Raw genomic sequence first — 22542 nt, 5'->3', positions numbered from 1 at the left:
GTTAAAATTCTATTTCATCCTTTATTGTATGAGGGACCAAAATATGAAGTACTTCCTAGTTCCTACCAAAGTATTTACTGTAGAAGAAGTCGTTAGGTCACAAAAATCAATAGCAAACAATTGACAAAGCTACAAAAATTGCCATTGGGAGTTCACATGCATTGCAGGCTAAACTCAGAAAAGATAGTAAAAATCTAAAGAGAAATTGAAATAATAGAAAGATGATAAACCAAAAACAAATATATACGTCATATTGATGATTCCAAATACAAACATATTAGTAGTACATTAAAGGTCCCCTCCCTCTAGGACCTTTACATGCATTATGGTTTGTTGGCCACATTTTTTTGGGGCCATATTACATAAGGAGTACATAACAAATTGTTTCTTCCTTAACCAAAAACAAAAGAGTTAAATTTTTTTTTTTTAAAAAAAAATTGAAATCAAATGTACACGTGTGACCGTCACACGCTTCACAAATTACATCCCTAAAGGAAAAAAAAAATCAAAATTTATGATTGCTTTTCGCAATTCTCCCGCCAAAAAAATACAGCATACATGCGTCACACTGCTCCATCCATAGATATGTGTAACACATCACTCTAAAGAAGTTTTAGGTGAATTTTTTTTTCCTAGTGTAACAATTCTGAAATAATAATTGACGACCCATCTTATTCATTCTTTGCATATCTCCTTTCTTTTCAACTTTTTCCTCTTCTATCTTTCTTGATTGGATTATAGGCATTAATTGCAACCTAGGTAGAGATTGATATTGAGATTGAGAAAGACTCGGCTTATTTCTCCCAAAATAAAATAAAAATAAATATTTTAAAAAATCAACCAACTTGAAATTTATGAAATTTGGCCCTCACAAACCTCATTTTTCATCACCTATACATAGAAAAGGACCCACTTTCTTCTCCCAAGAGAAAAATCTTCATCTCATTCATTCAATAATCAATGCAACCTTTGAATTTGCAATATCAACACCCCCACTTCCATGACTCCCACTACCAAAACTCCTCCACCTTATTTTTTTTTTTGTTTTTATTATTTTTCTCTCCTAATCTCATCCACCACTATATTTTTTATTTGTTTTGTCACATAAAATCATGTATACATATACATTGTACTAGACAATCTCCCAACACCCTTGGGAGTGTGCAAAAGCCATTTTTTCTTGATTAAATAAATGGCAATGCAAAAAAAAAAAAAAATGCTAATTGAAAATTTACCTAAAAACCCATCCAAGGGAAAAAAAAAAAGAAAAAAGAAAAAAAAAAAAGTTTTTTAGAGATCATGATCATCATCCATCCATGGTTGATTATTGTTTAATCTTCTCCTTTTAATAGAGAAAGGTGATGGTGATGATGTGGAAGATGAAGATGGAGATGAGTCATTAAATGACCTGATTTTTGTGATTTTTGCTGTAACTCTGAGTTGTGGTATTACTTTGATGGATTTCCTTCTCCTATGATCAACCACAAATTGTTGCATTAATTTGTAGCAATCTCTTATCTTTTCCTGCAATAATATTGAAAAATTAATCAATTTATTGTCAAGTTTTTCATCATAATTTATTACAATTTCAATTTTATATAATAACGAAATAGAATGTACGTACTATTTTGTCCCAGATTAACCTATCTAATCCGATCACGAAGAAAAATACAAGTCTTTTAAAGTATCAGCTTTTTATATTGTTACAATATTACAATTACGTAAGCAATGGTACTGACATCGTGGAGAATCATAAAAGACACATAGACTGGGACACAATGAGTACAAATTTTAGAGGAGAGGTAAGGAATCATAAACATTATTATGTATTTTTGAATAGAGAGCTAATGAGGAATAGAATATTTGGGACATTAGAATGAGTAGTCATACATATGCATAGTATTTGTAATTTGTAAGCAGAAATTATTAATGTAGAGAAAATGAAACTAAAATAAAAACAAGTGAATGTGCTTACTTTACAAAGCCCATCACACCATGACTCAGCATGCTCAGGGGTGACAAAGGACAAACTTGGCATTTCACTTGCTGCACAAAGTATGGCAGCTGCTGCTATGCTTGATGGCCAGTATTCCACTAAGCTGCCCTCTGCTACACCCATAAGCCAAAAAATAAAATTAAATTACCTAATTATAATTATAGTCATAATCACTTTTTAAGCTTCATATAGATAAATTGTGACATTGTAACATAAAAAATGTAAATAAGTACGTACCGTGTATATTAGAGAGAATAAGATCAGTTGATCGTGAGATTAAAAGGCCTATGTACGATCCTGTTACATCAACCTTGTACGCGAAGAAACTAATGAAGTTAAAGGGTGTAACAAGTCGTAGTCTCCAATTCAAAACCGTAAGCACGAGGAGTTCCATACGTTGGATCGTCTTAGGCTTGAAAACGAATTTCTTACTTTCAACCTAATTAAAAATAAACCAATCATGATTAGTTAATTAATTAGCTTAGGTTGTTAATAATAGATATTCTTGAAAAGGATTGTTTTGAGGTAACAGAATTCGCTGGAGAAATATGGAAATATATGCTTCAAAAAAAATGATAGTGACCTGAATATCCAATAAGGAAGGAACAAGAGGTTCCTCCATCTTGGCAGCTAGTGACAAGCATGCAACTGATAAAAGTTGTAATGGCCACCCACCTGTTTGCTGCATTTCAAAAAAGCTTCGATCATTTCAATAATTCAACTAAATTTTTAGATTATGTACATATAATTAATTATAGTTAAACATCAATAAATTATTAGGTGCATTATAGAAGATATCGGTCTTAAATAATGTTAATCAATAATTAATCTTTAGGATAATTAATAAGTAAAATTAGAATTAAAGGTTACATGCAAATTATTACATACACTTGAGAATATGATGTATCAATAGCATCTGGGACAGGGATAGACCCCGGGCATACAACAAGCACACGCATGCATGTACACGCACATATACATGCGTATCGAAATGCATACAAATTAGTTAATTAAGGGCTTAAGGGGTATTAGAGTAGTACTATATTATTCTTTAAAAGTTGCTTTATTTGCATCAAATAAAATGTCACGTTTCGTTTTAAAAATTTTAAATGGAAGTGCATGGCTTTTTTTTTTTTTTTTTTTTTTTTTTCCTTTTTTTTAATGCAATTGAGAATTCCATTTACTAATCAATAGTAAGTTATCAACTCATCATCACCAACCAAAAGTCCTAAAAAATACCTACCATTAGTTTGTACGCCAATTATTTACTAGGAGAACATTTTTAGCAATGATTACCTTCATCATTTATTTATTAAATTAGTCAATAAAATGCTACTTTAAGGAAAAAGAACATCAAGTTTGAAGAACATATTTATCCGTTGTTTAATTTCCACTTAAGATCATATGAAACGTTATAAGAAAAAAGTAGTAATTATATCACACGATATGCATGTGAAGTCAAAAGTTCACTTCTTCAACCCTTTAAAGTCTAAAGTTTATGTACATTAACAAAGGTTGGGTATACTGTATAAAATTCATATATAGCAGCTAATATTGATCGTAAAGTTTAGGGAGGTAATGATATCGAGCCAACACCCTTTTGATCGGATATTATGAACTCTATCATTGAACTCTCACTTGATTCATTCTCTTTTAGAGAGTGTGTCTAATGTCTGGCCACTTAAGCATGTATGAATTTGATTGACAAACATTATATTTATGACTATATTTGTCGCAGATTAGGATAGACTTTGTGTAAATTTTGTATATTTATCGTAGTATGTTTCTTAACATGATCAGGATTAGTATTGTAAACACTATATATATATATATATATATATATATATATATATATATATATATATATATATATATATATATTGATTATTGATACATACTCCAATTTGAGAAATTTTCCCGATAATACTCATTAAGTAATGTGTTTTACATTTTTATCGGTCACTATATTGTATACAAGTTGTAGTCCCTAATGTCATAATGGAAATTGACATGTAGGGCAAAAAGACCAGAAATTTTTAAAAAGGGTCGGTGAGTAGCTAGCTCTTTTTCCATGAATACTCTGGTCATCCACTTAAATTCATTGCAGAGATTGGCATAATTGAGACAGATAATATTGGAGCGGGGGGAATTTAATTCAGGAGGAAGAAATGAAAGGGAAGTACTTCAATTATGACCTAGGTCCCATTTTTCGATAACAAATACTACGTACAAACTTACTCCGTCTAAAAATAATACTCATGACAATACTAATATGTGATATATACTTTCTCCGTTTCAAAATAGTTCGTCATGTCATGTACTATAGTATTTTGACCATATTGTACTGTTGCTAACTATAAATTGATGACAAATTAGAAACAGCACATTGAATTGAATCTAAGGAAATCCTACAACTTTGTACTAGTATGAATGTGAATCAATCAATGGTCATAGTTAATGAAATTTGACCAAGAGATAAATCATATAGGACGTCATATTGGTTTTGAAACTAGAGAGGTAGGACCTGTTCTCATACGTTGAAATTCAATTCAGTTCAGTTCAGTTCAGTTCAGTTCAGCTCCGCTCCTAATTTCCTTCTCTTATAAAATATTCATTTCAGTTCATTTTATTTAATTTTAGTTCAGTTCAGCTCTGTTCAGTCAATGAGAACAGGCCCGTACTCCGTACATGCTTGAACCAGTACCGTAGCAACTAAAATCCGACGAATTGAATGTATATATAGTGACAATATATACTTAGTTATATACGTTTGAATATTTCAATGACATAATAACTTACCGGTAAATGATGGCAACTTAGAAAGCGATCTAAGTAGTTGACAGCGAGGTATGCTGTCTCTGCCTGAAATCCATAGAACGCTCTCACCTGTTTATATTAACAAGAAAGAATAAAAACAAAATTAAGCCAAAGTCAATTTAATTTAGAATTATATAAATTAGTTCCTTAAAAACAGAATTGAAATTTTATGATTCAAAGAGAAAATAGATTGGCCACCAACCAATCCATTTCTATATTTGGTCATTTACGTAATATTTTCAATATTATAATTTACAACTAAACTAGCTATTTTTTTTTTTTTTTTTTTTTTTTTTGCATTTGTTCTATACGTTGTATTACTTTACCAACAAATAAATATACCCGAAATAAGTCATAATTAAGTAAAACATTATCAAAAAGTTTGATTGGTTACTTTTACCATCATAATTTAAAGAAATATTATATAAAACAAAAAATAAAAAATATTTACAATGACTTTAAATTATAACTAAAGTACTCGCATATACAAAGTATACTCCATGAATTCATTATCCATAATCAGTAAATTACTCCATAATTCGGAGTATCTACTTATCAAGCTTTGTTTTATAGGTGCCACGTAATTAGTAATTAACCCTCTAGTGTAAGCATTTTCATCTATCCTTTTCATTTCTAGTCAACCTTTTAAATTAAAAAAAAAGAAGTGTTTTTGTTCATATTCATCAAAAAAATTTACAGAGTACCTTTTAATGTATGTAGTACAAAAAAATACGGAGTATTATTGTGTCTATAGCTAAGAAAAACTTTTTCAAACTTTGACTATAACTTCGTGTTATTTTAAAAGCTGCATGTTAAAATATACTTGCAGCTACTCCGTAACATATTAAAAAATACGTAATATGTAGAATTAATAACTATCAAATTAATATTTCCTCCATACAACCATTAATTTAAAGAGACATAGAAACAAAATTCATGTAAAATCTTGTAAAATTAATTTTAATGTAGAGATGAAAATCAAACTTTTACAATCGAAGATATTGGCGATAATACGTCGTAGACTGTACAATGAAAAAGCGAAAACATTAAGTAGTCAAAGAGTAATCTTTATTATTTTTCTATATAAAAAAAAAGTAATCTTTATTATTATTATTAGTAAATATTTTATAATAAACCATTTATTAAAAAAGTATTGCTATGGATAAAGTCATTAAACAATAGGAATAATACTATCCGATAAAGTATTAATTCAACAATAAGTTTAACATCATGGATCAACAAAAATGTATTCATAATATCATACTTCGTACATGTTACTCCGTAACTTAATAGAGTTAATACCCTTTCTCCAAAAAAAAAAAAAAAAAAAAAGAGAGTTAATACCCACTAATAAAAAAAAAAATTAAAAAAAAAGAGTTTATACCCATTAATCCATTATTATAACTAAATTTTGTCGTTTACTAATCCATACTTTGAATTAATATAGAAATCTTAGGAAAGCATCAAAAGCATATTAGTGACAAGTTCTACATATCATACACTTAAATTTTTATTTTTTTTATTTAAAAAAACAAATGTAAAAAGAATATAGTATACTCAATCTTAAGGATACATAATATAAAAATTAAAAGTGGAAACCTTCCTTTCAAATTAAAGTTAATACAATCGTGTATTTATATTATGTATTCACTTATCTCTACTTATTTACGTTGGATCCAAAAAAAATTTACAATTCAAAAGGTTACTCTCGTATAAAGTTTAAATTGCTTAACTCTATTTAGAATTCATGGTTTAACAATTAACATACTTTTTTATTAAGTCGTTGAAAAAAGTAATGGATTAACACGGAAAACAAAAGTATAAATTTTTTTACAAAAAATCCATCTTTTTAGGAAAAAAATTAGGCATAAGTAATTATCATAAAAAAAACTATCAAAAATAAATTAAAAAAAAAAAAAAGCGAAAGTGTACTAAGGCGCGCCGCCACTTTCTCCGTAATCATTTTTTATACGCACGGCTCAACTTAACAGATCCACCTTTTTCCACCTATTTTAACTTTTTTTTAAATAATATATATTACGGTGTAATACCAATAACATGACGTGGCCATTACAACAGTAATCTGCCGTGCCGCCACCGATTCACTGGCTTATGCATTATACACGTCGATTTAATATGATCAAAAGCGGTTGTATATACTGCTATCGTACCTTGAAAATCCATGCAACTGATCGAGAGCGAGCGGAAGAATCCAAGAGGGAGGAGGAGTTAGACGTGGCGGTGGTTGAGGTGGTGGAGGGAGAAAGAGAGCCAGGATCGCTATCGCCGGAGGCAATAAAACTGGTGAATGAGTTCCGCTCTTCTTCGATGAATCCGGCGATTACCGATTCGTCGTCATCGATGATCACCGGAGATTCGCATTCCGATGAGATCTCCGGGGAATCTCCGGCGGAGATAACTTCGCCGGATTCCTCGGAACAAAGTAAGTCGGACAAACAATCAGCAAATGATATTGACATGGCGGCGATGGTGGCGGCGAAGAATCTATTTAACTGTCGTTTTTCATGGCGGAGAGGAGAGAGAGGTGGTGGTTTTGGGTGGATGGGGAGAAGTGAGAGTGGGAGAGTGAGGGTGAAGTTTGTAAGTGAATCTGATAGTCTATATATATGGAGAATATTGGTCTCCTTTTACCTTGAAATTTTAAAATTAAATAATTAAAGAAAAAAAATTAGGTATGTATTTCCCGTAATATTGTTGGACATTGGTCCCCTTCTAATAGTTTTTTGTTGGTGAATATAGTTCTCAATTTCTAATTCCTATTGTAAATAGAAAATGAATGAATAAACCTCAAATATTGTGTCCAACCAACCAATAATTCATACCCAAATTCGCTATATTGTGTCGAGTCATTTCGAGGCTCTGAGCCTAAGTGTGTGTGCGAGGTCATCAAAGTTTAAAAACAAATTTTAAATTGTCTAAATTAAACTTACACTGTTTTATAGACATTGATACTGTAGCTCATTGTAACTATGCGTCTAAGCCCTCCCATTCTGTTGAATGCCCTTAATATAGAGTATTAACTAACTAATGTCTAGAGAAGTATATACTACGTATAAGGTTTCAAAGACATCGGTTAGAATTTTTACTAGTCTAAAATACACCACAAATCAATTTAATGTGATTTTATGTTTCAAATTGTAAATCATATTACTATGTTAGACCATAAATTATTTTTAATATTATGTTGTATTTTATATGAACTAATAAAAGGTCAAAAGATAATTTTAAAGTTAATTACCAGCTAGCTTACCAGTTTACCACTATACATTGGTTTGGTCCATGCCACCATGATCGAGTCCATGACCATTTAGATAACGTTACAACACAATTTGTTAATGAGAAGTATTAAGCTCCTTTATTAGTTTAGATCATCGGACAACTAATTTCAAGCATTATAGAGAAAAGAATGTATTAATTTAACAAGTATTCTTGTTTCTTATAGGTGTTCACAAATTAATTGTTGTTTTTCTTCCCTAAATAATTTGGATGTCTCGTTAAATTGGGAAGAAAAGTAGGTGATTTTCGTAGTGGTAGGGTCTTCACCTTTGCAAGTCTAATAATATATAACGACTAATTTGCGCAAACTCTCATGCCATTTTGTCTTTTGGATCAAACCAAACAAAAATGATTATAAACTCCATAGAATTGGAGTGATTGATATTTGAATTATAAGGGATTAAGATTGAGGGAGAAGAAATATGGGAGCTGAGACAAGAGGATGTTTAAAAGTATAAAATCATTTATCCCGAAATTTTTCTACACCGTGAATGATTATTTCATATTGATGGTAATCTTTCGATAATTGGAAAATATGATTTGTTTCATGTACAAAACACAACTTAGGATGAACGGATTACTATGTAATTATCAATCGGAAGTTTTGGAGGGAACGAAATTACAAAAGACAAATGTGATGATTGTTGATCGTTTGGAATTGAATGATGAATATAAAGCATTTATGTTTGTATAAGCCTTCATCTTAAGAGGTACTTGAAGATTGGAGAGAACAAAACATATAATTCCTTCGTTTTCTTAATATTGTACCAGTTGCCTATTAAGAAAGTATCAAAAATATTGCATCATACCCATTTTAGGAAAAAAAAAAAATCACTATTCACGTTTTAAATACCCCAGGTGCAATAAATAATGAACAAAGGAAGTGTAGTAGCTTCTAGACCAAAATTTTCAATCTAAATTAGCTGAAATTTAATATCATGTAAAATTAATTTGTGGTAAATGAGTATGAGAATGAGGGTTTGGATCATTGAGAAGCCCAAAGAAAATATCATTCCAACTCACGTAATTTCGTTTCAGTATTGATATACAAAAATACAAAAAGTATTAATGTACTTCTTACATAATTTTCAGCTAAACAAGAAAATTCCAGGGAAAAAAAGTCTCACAAAGAGTTACAATAATCAATAGGTAATCAAACAAGAGACGAACTTGCATTGCTAATTAATCCTTAATTAAAAATGAAAATTAATCACTTTTTGCCTCAGCGAAAGGTGGAGGAAATTGCTGAGTAGCTCATCATATGCACATTGATCAAAAAAACCAATTAACATTACTATTAGATTAGCAATAAGGATTACTGTTTTTACTTGTTATTAGAAAAAAAAAGGACAACCAACTTAGTCTAGATTTTTTTTCAACCAATATATATTGATGGCACGTTGTGATTACAACATTGTCAACGGAAAACCCACTTGATTAAAATTCCAAAAATCATATGCTTAACACCTCACAACCAAAATCTAAGAACATGCATACAACAACATTTGTCATTTAGAACGTCAGTGAATTATACGGTGGTAAGATATATCAATGTAATATTACTTGTTTATTTGAAATTTCAAGTTATAACTATTCTCATTGTTTTACACATTTGTACTAATCTAAGCTTATACTTCATTTTAAATTTTTGGTTCTTTGACATAGTATCAATTAAATTGACAAAAAGATCACGAGTTTATGTCTAAAGAACTCTCATGTAAGGAGTGTGATAGAGTATAAAGCCAATATGGGACACTGACAATCACCAGCTAACTCCAAAATTAGTTTTATACTCTATCATTTCGTATAATTAAGAGATAGAGGAAATACGACGGAGTAGTTAAATATTGATTAATCTTGACTGAGGTGCCGGGGTGGGCTTAAAATTGTTTTGGCTTTATGTAGTGTCATATCTTTAGTTTCACACTAAAGTGCAAAGAATAAGCAGTGATTGCCAACTTTTGCCCGCTAAATTTGGTTGGCTTATTTCATTGCTCCTGCTTTTTGGTGCTAGAGCCAAACGTAGGACGCTCCTCTTACCCCTTTTTTTGCTTACTCACTTCCTATTATAAATATACTCTCTACTTGTGTTGTGTGGCTCAATTCTTGACCAATTCATGGGTGTTATAATCAATTTCTTGGCCCCTCTTCTACTTACTAATTAAATGACTATGCTCTAGTTTAATTAACTTGTATTAATCAATTATTTATATTAATTAGATAGACTATTAGACTAATATGGTAATATATTAAATTGAAGTGATAGTGACCACCATCACAAACAATTATCCAAGCTATACATTTTTTTATATAGGGAGTGCTTAATTTGGTTGCTTATAGCCATCGGAATGTGCTTAGTTTAGGTGAAAATTTGCCTAAACATATATTTAATTTGAGGTCATTTTTTAATTATTACTAAGCATCAATCTAATTTGCTATTTATCATTCATTGCATGATTAAGAGTAAAACAAAGGAACCGGAATCCAAAATCTAATATCCAATGGGACTTTTCATTGTCCGATCCATGAGTAATCAGTCATGTGAATCATCGAGATAAGATTAATCAAAGAACATTCTTTAATTGGATTTATATTCATCCTTTTTGTACGAATTTTCATAATTTCAGACGTTGCCTCTTATAATGCTCTTTTGCATCACAATTCAACACATTCCCTATTACCTCTTAACCTTTTCCTCCTACTTGATCTTACCATGTTATCAACCTCTTCCTTTATATTCTTTGTGTTCTTAGATGTGCCTATTAATTCTCAAAACCCTTTATTGAACTAAATCTTTGCTATCCAATTTATTTTCAACCTAGCTTTTCAATTTTTACCTAAAAACTACTAACAATAAATAGTCAGAGCAAAACTATCATGCGGTATAATTTAGGCAATTAAACACAACATCTATTCAATTAAGCTACATTATCAATTTATTATGGAGTGTTACTTTCAATATTGATTCTTTCGGTCATACCTTTGTTTTAAAATACACATTAGAGATTTATGTAGAACAATTTTCTACATAGTTGCAAATAGTAAAAACTTGAAAGTAATTTGTTCTTTACAAGAAGGTGCTTTGCATTGGATGCTTTAATATGATGATCACTATAGAAATTTGAAAAAACAGTCACTTTGGGCGACCCATGTTTTACACAACTAACGTCGTGGCTTTTGCTATCCAAATAAAGTAGAGCAAAAAAAGGATGGAATAACATGGTTGAGTCACATAACTTGTGCTTCTTTGTGCAGCATTCTTTTTGTGTCCAAGTACTTCCATGTTGCTTTTGGTGCATATTCTTGGTTATGTTATGCATATGATCATTGAAACTTTAGAACTTTAGAAAGGCTGTAAACAGTTTATGACAAAAAACCGAGGCGAATAATCATTCTCACTTTCTCAACAAAATTTAAATAATCCTTGAAGTAAGATAGATGTTATTCATGATCATGATATTTGCAAAATTAAGGAAAACATATTGTTAAACATTTAATACAAATTGATATGAATTTAGAAATGCATAACAAAAGCATACCACGGCGTTATTTATCAGGGTTTTGTATAGAAAAGAATGTCAAATTTTATAAAATAAGATTATCTAAGTTATAGCTATAAATTTCCAATATTAATTGAAGTAGTAGGAAGAGGATGTGAATGAAACAACTATACAATGGAAGTTGAATAAAATCATACTAATTTCTTAGTAAAAATAACAGCGGGTTCAACATGACTTTAAATCCAAACAGATACATGCTTGTTAAAATGATAAGTCTATCTGCTTTGTACGTAGCAAGGAGTTCACAAGTAATAGTTGATCATTCCCCATTCTTTAATCAAGTTATCCTACTAACCACAATTCATACTAAGGAACTACTTTTTAAGAAAATATACGGAGTATTATGTAACTCCATGGTAGTCACATTTCACATTTTCACACTTCAAACTTGATTTATTGAATTTGAACCTCCCCACGCTCCTCTAATAAAATAACTTTCTCATTAATAAGATTTGTTTATAGTTGGTTTATACAACAAAGTGGGGTCCAATATTGATTCAATTTTGTTTTATTATTTAATAAGGAATATACATAACATAATGTTTTAATTAAGTGTGTTGACTATTTTGAGTCAAGAGACAGTACAACTGTAAATGAGGTCAAGAGGTACGTGGTGCATGAAATCTTGCATGCATGTTGATCAGGATGAAGGACGGGTTAGTTTAATGACGAGGCACATGCCTTTGTTAATTATTCTACCATAATTTCATAACCATTTTATTTTTGCATGATGTTAAACTATTGTAACCTTTGATCTTGATATATAGAGGGTGTCAATACCAAGGTCTAGTGTTTGAGACTTGCTTCGGGCCACTTTCCCCACTGTCTTGGGGTGATCCGTCCTACTAACATTCTTGACATAGGACTCTAACAAGAATTTAAGCCAAACTATGGTATACATGAAAAAGAAATATTAATTGTATCTATTTATTAAGCTCTAGTGAAAAAAAAAATTCACCATAAAAATGATCAAGGATGATCAAAATGAGGATATTCACACTTCTATATTTGACTAAATTTGAGGTTTCATATTGAGCTAATAATGAAAAATACATTAGAAGTGAGGATTGTGAATAGGTTTTCATCTTCAAATCGAGTTGAATTTCTATATTGATCTCAATTCGTGATCACATTTAAAAACTAAGCTTCAAATAATAAAAGTAGGCTAATTAAACTTGCTAGCTAGTTAATTATACAGGAGAATGAAACTATTATTTCAGTACATGATGATTTTCTCAAGCAGGTTGATTCATATCTTTATTTATACAATGTATAACGTGTACATTACTTATCTTTAATCATGTCTTTTTTTACGAGTAGCATGGTATCGATCATATCGATCACTCTCATCAAGTCATCATGAATGTGATATGTCTAGGTGTGGCAATTCAATTCAAACGCCCAAGGCCCGAGGTTAGGTTTTCAACAAAACAATTTATTTTCTTTTAAGGTACAGAAAGAAGAGACTTGCATTGCATTGTTGTGTTTTCCAGATTAAATTTCTATCAGCTGACCCCTGCGACGTAGGTCCGAAGTATACAACTTTCAATCACTTATGAGCTATCATGCAGTCAAATGGGCCACTTACATTCAATACCATTTCTAAATATACTAGTACTTCAAAGATGATTTTAGAGTAAAAATTTTGAAACTCTAGACTTGTACAGCATATAAATCAATCCTAAACTTCAACTATCAATTTTAAGATTTTGGATGAGTTACTTCTTTAACATAGTACAAAGTGTCAAAAAATAAGATTTTTGTTAAAGTTTATTGATTTATACTTTGTTGAGTCTATGAACAATCCACATATAAGCATTCTCATGTCCCACACTAAAAGACTATAGAGGGAGTTTAGTGGTAATGGAATCCCACATTGAAAGAATTCAAGAGTTACTACCATTATATAATACTAAGGGGCTACTCGTTTTGAGGTGGAACCTTCTTCTTGTAAAGTGGTGGGCTTGCACACTCCCGTGATGGGTGCAGCCCACACTTGTATTTGACACTTTCTCTGTTTCATCTTATTGGACCTATAATCTCATGGCATACAATGTAAGGAAGAAATAAATAAAAACTTTATCTTTAATAGTTTAATCTCTTCCTTAAGTTGCGTGCAAAGGACTGTATAGGTGAAGTAAATAAAAACTGAGAAAATCATGAACAAATATAAACTTAATTATGGAGTAAGTTACTTTTAATAACCAAACAAATCTTTCTTTTTTTTTTTTTTTTTTTTTTTTTTTTTTTTTTTTTTTTTTTTTTATACGGATACACAGCCATGTTTTTTGTTCAACACATTTCAACAATTGAATGCATAGCTATTAGAGCAACTCCAATGGCAAGCTAATTGTCAAATTAGGTTGTCATGCCACATAAGCTTTCAAGCTAATTATCTTTGTAGCTTGTTTGATCCCCAATGGCTAGCTATTAGCTTACTATTTAAATTATCAATTTATTATTTTTAAGTTAATTATTAATTGACTTTTAGCATTTTCTTTTAAGCAAATTAGCTTGGCAAGGCTAATTTGCTTGACTAAGCTAATTATATATTTTTGCTCTAATGGTCAAGCTAGTAGCTAGGGATTATTTAAAATTGCAAGCAAGTCCCTAGCTACAACCATTGGAGTTGCTCTTAGTTGAGAAAACCATCAAGCATGGCTATAAAAGCCTATAATGTTGTACGATCGACCAACAAGTCAACAAAGACTAGCCTAAGTTAATTTTGTGGCTTAGCAAAACATTATATCAAGTTCTAAAGTTAATGATCATAAATATTTTGTCACCAAACACTTAGAATTAATTAGGTCAAGTTATGTTCAATTCATTTCAAACTCTTAAATGCTTAGATTAGATGGTCAAACAAGCTAAGCATGCTAATGCATATAGTTGTACCATAGATCCCAGAGAAGATTTTATATTGTTAGAGTATATACTTATTGCAATGTTATTATCTCATAACGGGCATAAGATAGTATAGACTGATTCTACAACATAAACAATAATATATAAGTACATATCAATATATCTTATTACGCATTGAATACTAACTATAAGTGCATTTCATCTAATCTTTTATAAGACCTAAAGGCAAGTGAGTTGGATTATTAGATCGAGCCACAAGCTAAGTTATGGCTTAACCACCTAAGTACGTATCGGAGGTCATACTTAAAATCTTGAATTAATTATTGGCGTATGCAAATATACATCATTGGCTTTTATAGTTTTATACCTCTATAGAAAGAATACAAAGTATCAATTTATCCGCCAGCTAACTATAGATTATAGAATACACTTGACATATTTGAAAAGTCAATAGAGAATATTTACTTCATTACTCAATTGATGATCTATTTATTCATTCCCAAGATCCCAAACACTCAGCAGGTAGATACACTATTAGTCTATACTTCAATTCGTACAAAAATATGAAATTGAGAATTAATAACTAGAATTGCAGCTTTTACGCAAGTCAATGTTGCAAAACAGTAGACATTAGGTATATATCAATATATGCAATTAATTTGGGTTATATACAATTATACATGAATATATTACTATTTCATGGCTCTAATAAACAGTCAAAGTATAGTATCACTACTTTTGACTTGCATCTAATTCTTTTTTTCTTCACCATCCAGCTAGCCAACAAGACTACAAGAGTACGTACAAATTTCCTATTGAATGTCACAATTTCTAACACATGAGACAGTTTGTGTTTTTTTCTTTTTCTTTGGCAACATCAGTCTCCATTGTTTGTTATCGATAGCTAACCTAATTAGCGTGTTCCCTTTATCAGAAATAAAGTGTTACAATTTGATTTTATTAAAGTATTGTATTGGTTGATCTAAAGTTTACAGCTATACTCTGGTATGATCTGATATACTTAGTTGTGTTACTGTGACTAGGCCTGTTCTCTTCAGTTTGAGTTTAGTTCTTAATTTGCTCTTCTCAAAAAATATTCAGTTCAGTTCAGTTCAGCTCGGTTCAGGTTATAAACATTTGTATTTTTTCAATAAAATATAAGAAAAATACTATGAAGGGATTGTTCTCTTCAGCTTAAGTTCAGTTCAGTTCAGTTCTAATTTTCTCCTCTCATAAAATATTCAGTTAAGTTTAGCTCAGTTTAGTAAATCAAAACAGGCCCTAAGTGTGATAGTATTAGATTTTTTTCAATGTGTACTTCTTCTAAATATATAGTTTATAAAATATTATTAATGTCAAAACTTGTAGTATGGATGGTTAAAAAAAAAAACAAAAACAAAAAAAAAAAAAAAAGAAAAAAAAGAAACAAAAACAAATAAAAAAAAACTTGTGGCATGGTTTGATTTGATCTAATCTAGTCCGATTTTGACAAAATGGAAAAATAAGTTAAAGAGAATTAAGTTTTTTAAATTTTAGTTTCAGACATTAATGGTAATTCAATTATATATGGTCCTATAATCATATAATTATATATAAACATTTTGACAGTGATGGGGAATAAGACAATTTACTCCAATAATTATATAATTATGCACATTTGACACTAATAGGGATTTAAGACAATTATACTCCTATAATTATATAATTATAGACGTTTTGACACTAGTTGCTCCTTGGATTGACTACCTCTTGTAAGAACAAAGGATGTTTTTTTGGAATGTGGTTGGTTATTATGTCACTCACTTCACTTGAATTATAATGTACGTACGCAAGTAATTAACACAGTATGTATGTTATATGAAGTTGAGTGCACCAAATCAAAATCAACCTATAAGCTAGCTCAAACGACTAAAATCGAGAAGCCAGATTTCCTTATAGAGTTATAGGTTGACATGATATCATTTAAATTGACTGTTGTTTAATTTAATAAATTGCGGAGTACTTCTTGTATAGATACTTATATTATCAGAACTCAATTTCAATATATATAGCATAATATTGTGAGTGTCTGAAATCAATATCATTAATTAGCTAAAAGTATTTTGTTTGAATTATTTTTTATGAATTTAATTTGTCTGAATTAACTTTTAAGTTAGACAAAAATGACCTACTTTGTGGAAACATTATTCTAAAGATGGAATTATAGCATGATATAAAATTTGTGGTGATGAAAGCAATATGATTACAATGATTTCAACTATGATAGTTGTAAATTGACTTAATTAATTTGCCAGATGAATAATAGTTGAAAGATGATGCCTAAATCTAGACGTATACCGTATAAAAGATGAGATGTCCTTCACAATACTGTTTATGCTTCATGTCATTCATTTCAACCTATTAAAACTCAGCAAAAATAAACCAAAATTTTAAAATATTGGCTACCTATTATGACAACAACTATCAATTCAAATTGAATGTAGTTTCAATGTAGTTCTTCCTAAGTAAGAAATATGAATTTTTACAATCAATGTACCTTCAATTGCAATTGTGAAAAGGACCAAAGATATTGATAGCTAAACTCTTAATTAAAAAAATGTATTGTTTAATTATATTCATTTGATTTTGATAGAAATTGTATGTAGCTACGCTCCTTAAAATCACATCTCTATATTTATTGCCCCACATACATTAGACTACAAAATAGTGAGAAACATATAGCAATTTTTAAATCCGTCCATACATACATGTAAATAGTCACAATTATGCAATTATGATCTCAATGCCTCCAAAATATCCCATCACCAAAAAATTATTATGCTTATATAAATAATTAAAATCAATAATATCAGTAATAATAATAATAATAATAATAATAATAATTTACGGAATAATCCATAAGTATAATATAATAATAATAGTAATAATAATAGTGGTCATCCTTTCCCTAAAAAAAATAGGAAGTAAAAGTAATTAATAATAACAATAACAATGGTCATTTCTTTGGCCATACCTATATTCCTATACTCCTATACCCTTACCCTTACCCTGAGGATGAGGGATAGGGTTGTGTTCAACCAATAATATTCATTAATCTTTAATTGTTTGAATAACCCAAACCTACTAAAAAAAAATTATTTATTTTATTTTAATTTTAGTTATACTTTTATGTGTGTCACATGGACTAGCTTGCTTAATTAGTTAGGTCTTTGGCAGAGCAATAATTTGTCACATACCATGATTAGGAAAACTATACTATACTTGTATATAATAGTAGTAATATATTTGGAACATCATTTTCAGCAAGTATAAATTTAAATCTACATTATTAATTTCCTATTGAAAAAGGCTTCTAATTTCAACACTCAAAAAATACAAAAATGATTGAATGACTGGTGGAGGGTGATTGAAGGTGGCTGAATTGCATCTTTCATTTCTTGTTTACTGTTTCAATACTTTTTCTAATTGTAGTAGGTAAAGTAAAGCCACTCAATTTAATTTTTAGACGCTCCGATGGTGAAATAAGTAGACATTTTTCGTTGAATTTTGTTTTGTTACATTCACTGAAACATATAGCTTCATACATGGGCCCAATTAAGTATACAACTTTTTCGAGTTGGGCAGCGTACGGCTTAATATACAACAGCTTGACGAATGAGATGTCAACTATCTTAGACTTCGTTGTTAGACATTTTTGTATCATTAATCACTATCAAAGTCTAAAAAGGTCTAAACCCGACTCCTTACCTTCTATGAAAATGTTTGGTAGGGAAATCGCGATGAGGGAACAAAGGAAATGAAGGACATTATTTTTTTTTTTTGGTGTTTAGAGAGCCACAAGGGCGGGTGATGAGAATTGATCCCAAGATCTCTTGGAATCGATTAGGGAGTTCTAACCACTTGATCTAAGCTATATCCCTCCCTATCAAGAAATGAAGGACATTATTATTATGGCAGGATCTAGTAGAGGGTAGATGAATTGTATACAAGGAGTTTAGTTATCCAAATTACATAAAAGATAAATTCATAAAGCGTTACACAATCAACATTTGTATAATGTTGGGTGCAACGTATATATGTAATTATTTGCTACTACAAGTTAGAACTACCTATTGAGTTTGATTTGTATAGTATTCATATTCCCATCAATATATTCACCCACGTACTTTACTTCAATAATCTCATTTTTCTAGCATATATAATGATACAAATAAATAATTATTTAGGAAATATCTAGTCCTATATTAACATCAATATATTTGTAGAGCAATCAAAATAATTCTTCGTTGCTTAAGACTACTTTGAAACAATACTAAATATCTAAATTTGCATTGAAAAAACAAAAAAGTGTTTGAATCATGTTAATTATTAATCAAAAGATTATTGGTGCAAATACTGCAATGTCAAAAAGTTACACGAGATCGATCCATGCATGCTAGCAAAATAAATTAAATTAAAATATTATCTAATATTTATTTTATATTATTTTGGTAATGCAAGTGGCCATATTGTTTACTTTGTTGATTTTATGATCACAAGTCTAGTAAAAATGAGCCAAATCATGCCATTTTATAGGCTATAGCTTTTAATTTATAGTATGAAATAGTGTAAATAATAATAAATCTAGAAGAAAAGCCAAATAGTGCAATGTGTTCTTGATCACCATATATTACACAAATAGCTAGGAGAGATCTTGTAAATGGAGAGCCTAGCTATATTAAGTTCCTTTAGGAGCTTCTCATGAAGGGATAAAGTTAGTTTTAAGTGGATTTAAGAGTTCACTTGTATTAATTATTTCTCCATAAAATCCCCTTTATTTTTAACAATTACGGAATAATACATTAAATATTGATATTGTACAATATTTAAGGTTAATTATTTACGTAACAATAAATCATTCATACATCTAATCTAAAGCCAAAATCGAATGATCTTCCCAACTTGGACATCATTTCTTCATTTTATCACAACACAAGTAGTGAATCTTTTTTGTTTTGTATTGCATATCCGAAGTTAGCTTGTGTGAGCATATACTAGCAAGATTTCCTTTCGGAGGCTAGAAAATTGAAGTTCAGGCTTGATCATGGATAAAAAATAAGTTACAATTAAAACACATTAATTTGCACATTATTGCTTGATACATTGGGTTCAAAAAAAAAAAATATTTTCCAATTCATTTTAAATCGGTGTGGACTAGATATTATATCATGTGCAAGAAAGTTTAAAGTGTCTATTCAAATCGAACCACAAATAAAGAAAACCCCAACCAATAGAGCCTAAAAATCTATTGTGCACTTTGTCTTAAATAACTAAATCAAATTTCTTGAGAAAAAGATAGAAGTTGTATGTTATTATTCGCATTATATTGTATACTAAAGTCTTGCTAAATGATTGTCTATTTGTCTTTAGAGTTTAGGATTAAGCACTATATTACCTACAAGCTACAACATATAATTATCATGAATATTAAAAGAGTTGAAAGCCAAGTTAATTAGGCAAATAAAATCCAATATAATGATTTATAACATATCAAAAAGATAGTTGTAGTTTTCTTACACTAGTGATGATCTAGTAAGTAGTGTCTACTGCAGTATAATGACATCTAAGTAGGCTAAGTTGGACCAATAGCTTAAAGTTCATGCCATGATAAAAAGCCTTGAAAGCACTTCCGTTATGATATTTTTTGATACGTAATAATTTTACCGATGACCATAAGCAAAGCTTAAGTTTAAACATTATGTTAGTTGATTGGTTTGTACGTATCACAACATATGTTACACAGATAACACTGTTTATAAGTGATTTGTCAAATAACTTACAAGTATTATGTAATTTTAATACAGTCAAATCAAATGCAACCGATCTTATTTGTGTTGTTTATTGTAAAACAAAATTAAAAAATTAAAAAAATTAATCCGAAAAAAATGGAGGGAATATATGTGTGACTTACATATTCATAAAAGTATAAAATTTTAATATTTGGAAATCAACATCTACTAGATAATTAAGGAATCAAGAATCCGGCACACAAGTCCAACACAGCCCAACTTTTTAAGAATTTTGGCTCGGCCTAGCCTGAAACATAACTCATGGGTCGAGTCTCGGGTGAGATGTGTCCCCAAAGCACATGGGCACGACACAGCCTAGAGCCTTCTTTACATGTCACAAATATGTACTCTGACTGGACTATAATATACTAGTACTAGTAAATAAACATGAGATCCTAAACAACCCAAATTAAAGAGTAAATACAAGTTTAAGCACCACTGTGAAATTGCAATTTTAAACAATATTATAAGGTTGGCAGGTGTATACGGAGTACATTTTACCTCTATCTAATGTCGCTAGTTTGTTAACGGGCGTTTGGTTTGAAGAATGGTATGGATTTGGAATCAAGAATGGGTTTAAGGTGGTATCGGGTTATGCAGAGAAAATACAAGCACTTACTGGAAATCGTTGGATTCAATTTTTTTTTTTTTGACAACAGTCAAGAAATAAGGCTATCTCCTAACAGACTCGAGACTACAAGTAAAAGAAGGAGAGGGTTTAGCTCTCTTAAACATACTACGAAGTAATATAAGAGCTATACCTGGGGGTGAAACTTCGGTGTTCGGTTTGGATTTTGACCCAAACTGAATTAATTCGGTTTTGAATTTTTTAAACCAAAACCGAACTAAATTAGATTTGAAACTGAACCAATAAAAACCGAAATTAAAAAATCTAATTCGAATTCGAACCAACATCGAAATTTGGAGGTTTTTTTTTTCAGATTTTAAAGTTAATTAATAAAAAAATAGCCAAATTTATAAATAATATATCTACAAAAATTTAGTAAACAAAAAAAGTAATACAACTATGATAATTAATAAATTATATGGATTACAACACTAAAATCTACAAGAATACTACAATTTCGGTGAGAGATCATGCAAAAACACATCTTGTTCTTCCCAATCGACCGTAGTTCATATATATTCCTAATTTCCTCTTCGTTCTTAAGCTGCTACTATAATTCCTTTAAAAAAAACCCAAAAATTTTATTCTTCAAAATTGGGTATGAAATCCAGAATATAGAAAATTAAATTTGAGACTTTGGGATGACGTACTTGAAAGACTATAGGAGAGAAGAAGGACAAAGAAGGGAGGCATGAAGGAGGGGTGAAAGAAGAGAGATAATGGAGACAAGAATTGAAGGAAGCGTGAAAGACCGAAAGAGGAGAGAGGAAGGAGACTAAGAGAGAGAAGGGAGGCGTGAAATGTGAACCTTCATTGATGTTTTCAGTTAGACGTGAGGACATCGAATCATCTAACTTCTCAGCGTCAATAGTGTAGGGCTTCCCAAACCCAACAACATGGGTGACCACTTCTGAGTCCGGAGAAGGCGTGACCCTTTTCTTTTTGTGACTTTTTGTCGCGTCTCTTCTCACCCAGACTCATTCTCCTGGTAAGCATGGACAAGGCAATTGGACTTTTTGAATCCATATCCTTGTAAGTTTTACAATGCCTACCCATAGTAGTTTTTTCCTTCATTTGTACATCCATCCACGAATCGACAGATTCATTGAATATGTTCAATGTCCTCCCTTGCTTGAGATACGAATAGGACGACAAGGTGGAAATATAGCAAAAGGGCATATATAGCAAATACGAGTAAACGACAATCAATCTAAACATTAAGGGTGTGTTCTCTTCAGATTATTTTTACTTTAATTCTTAATTTTCTTCTCTCATAAAATATTCAATTCAATTCAGCTCATTTCAATCAATCAGAATAGACCCTAATTTGAAATTCTGGTGGTTTGTCAAGACAAACCGAGCAGTGCCCGGTTAATATGCGTTATTAACTATGTTTGTCAATATAGTGGCAAAATCGCAATTATAAGAGGTTCCTTCCATTATTTTAATATTTTCTCTATTTGCAGGTGAGGTGGCACTTCACTTGGACGTTAGTCAAAGGTTAACGTTCATTTTGGATCCCGTTTTGACTTCATTTGGGCATCCATACCC

At 30.4% G+C, this 22542-nt stretch overlaps 1 protein-coding gene across 2 annotated transcripts; it reads right to left on the bottom strand.

Annotated features, from left to right (window-relative positions):
• Positions 1 to 227: 227 nt before the first annotated feature.
• LOC145601554 (cyclin-D1-1-like) lies at positions 228 to 7417 on the bottom strand. 2 transcript variants are annotated; one of them, XM_081657591.1, is made up of 6 exons: positions 6985 to 7417; positions 4796 to 4882; positions 2580 to 2678; positions 2234 to 2435; positions 1976 to 2109; positions 228 to 1524 (listed from the first exon to the last, which is right to left on the bottom strand). In XM_081657591.1, the coding sequence occupies exons 1-6, from the start codon at positions 7291 to 7293 to the stop codon at positions 1291 to 1293; spliced, it is 1065 nt and encodes a 354-aa protein (XP_081513717.1). In that variant the 5' UTR covers positions 7294 to 7417; the 3' UTR covers positions 228 to 1290. The 2 variants fall into 2 exon arrangements, with proteins under 2 accessions (XP_081513717.1, XP_081513718.1); XM_081657592.1 differs by having other exon boundaries at positions 1976 to 2106; positions 6985 to 7416.
• Between the last annotated feature and the right edge of the window lie 15125 nt (positions 7418 to 22542).

This window comes from Chenopodium album, chromosome 21, assembly GCF_948465745.1.
Source record: "Chenopodium album chromosome 21, dcCheAlbu1.1, whole genome shotgun sequence".
Taxonomy (NCBI): Eukaryota; Viridiplantae; Streptophyta; class Magnoliopsida; order Caryophyllales; family Amaranthaceae; genus Chenopodium; species Chenopodium album.
Note: the sequence above shows the minus strand (reverse complement) of the source record. Positions and strands in the feature narration are given on the sequence as shown.

What these genes read in the sequence shown, in the direction of transcription:
- LOC145601554 (XM_081657591.1), bottom strand. Translation starts at nt 7,293, where the DNA reads ATGTCAATATCATTTGCTGATTGTTTGTCCGACTTACTTTGTTCCGAG. An exon ending in TAAGTTGCCATCATTTACCG is followed by an intron (nt 2,679 to 4,795) that starts GTAAGTTATTAT and finishes TTTGAAATGCAG; the next exon opens with CAAACAGGTGGGTGGCCATT. An exon ending in CTTCCTTATTGGATATTCAG is followed by an intron (nt 2,436 to 2,579) that starts GTCACTATCATT and finishes ATTTTTAATTAG; the next exon opens with GTTGAAAGTAAGAAATTCGT.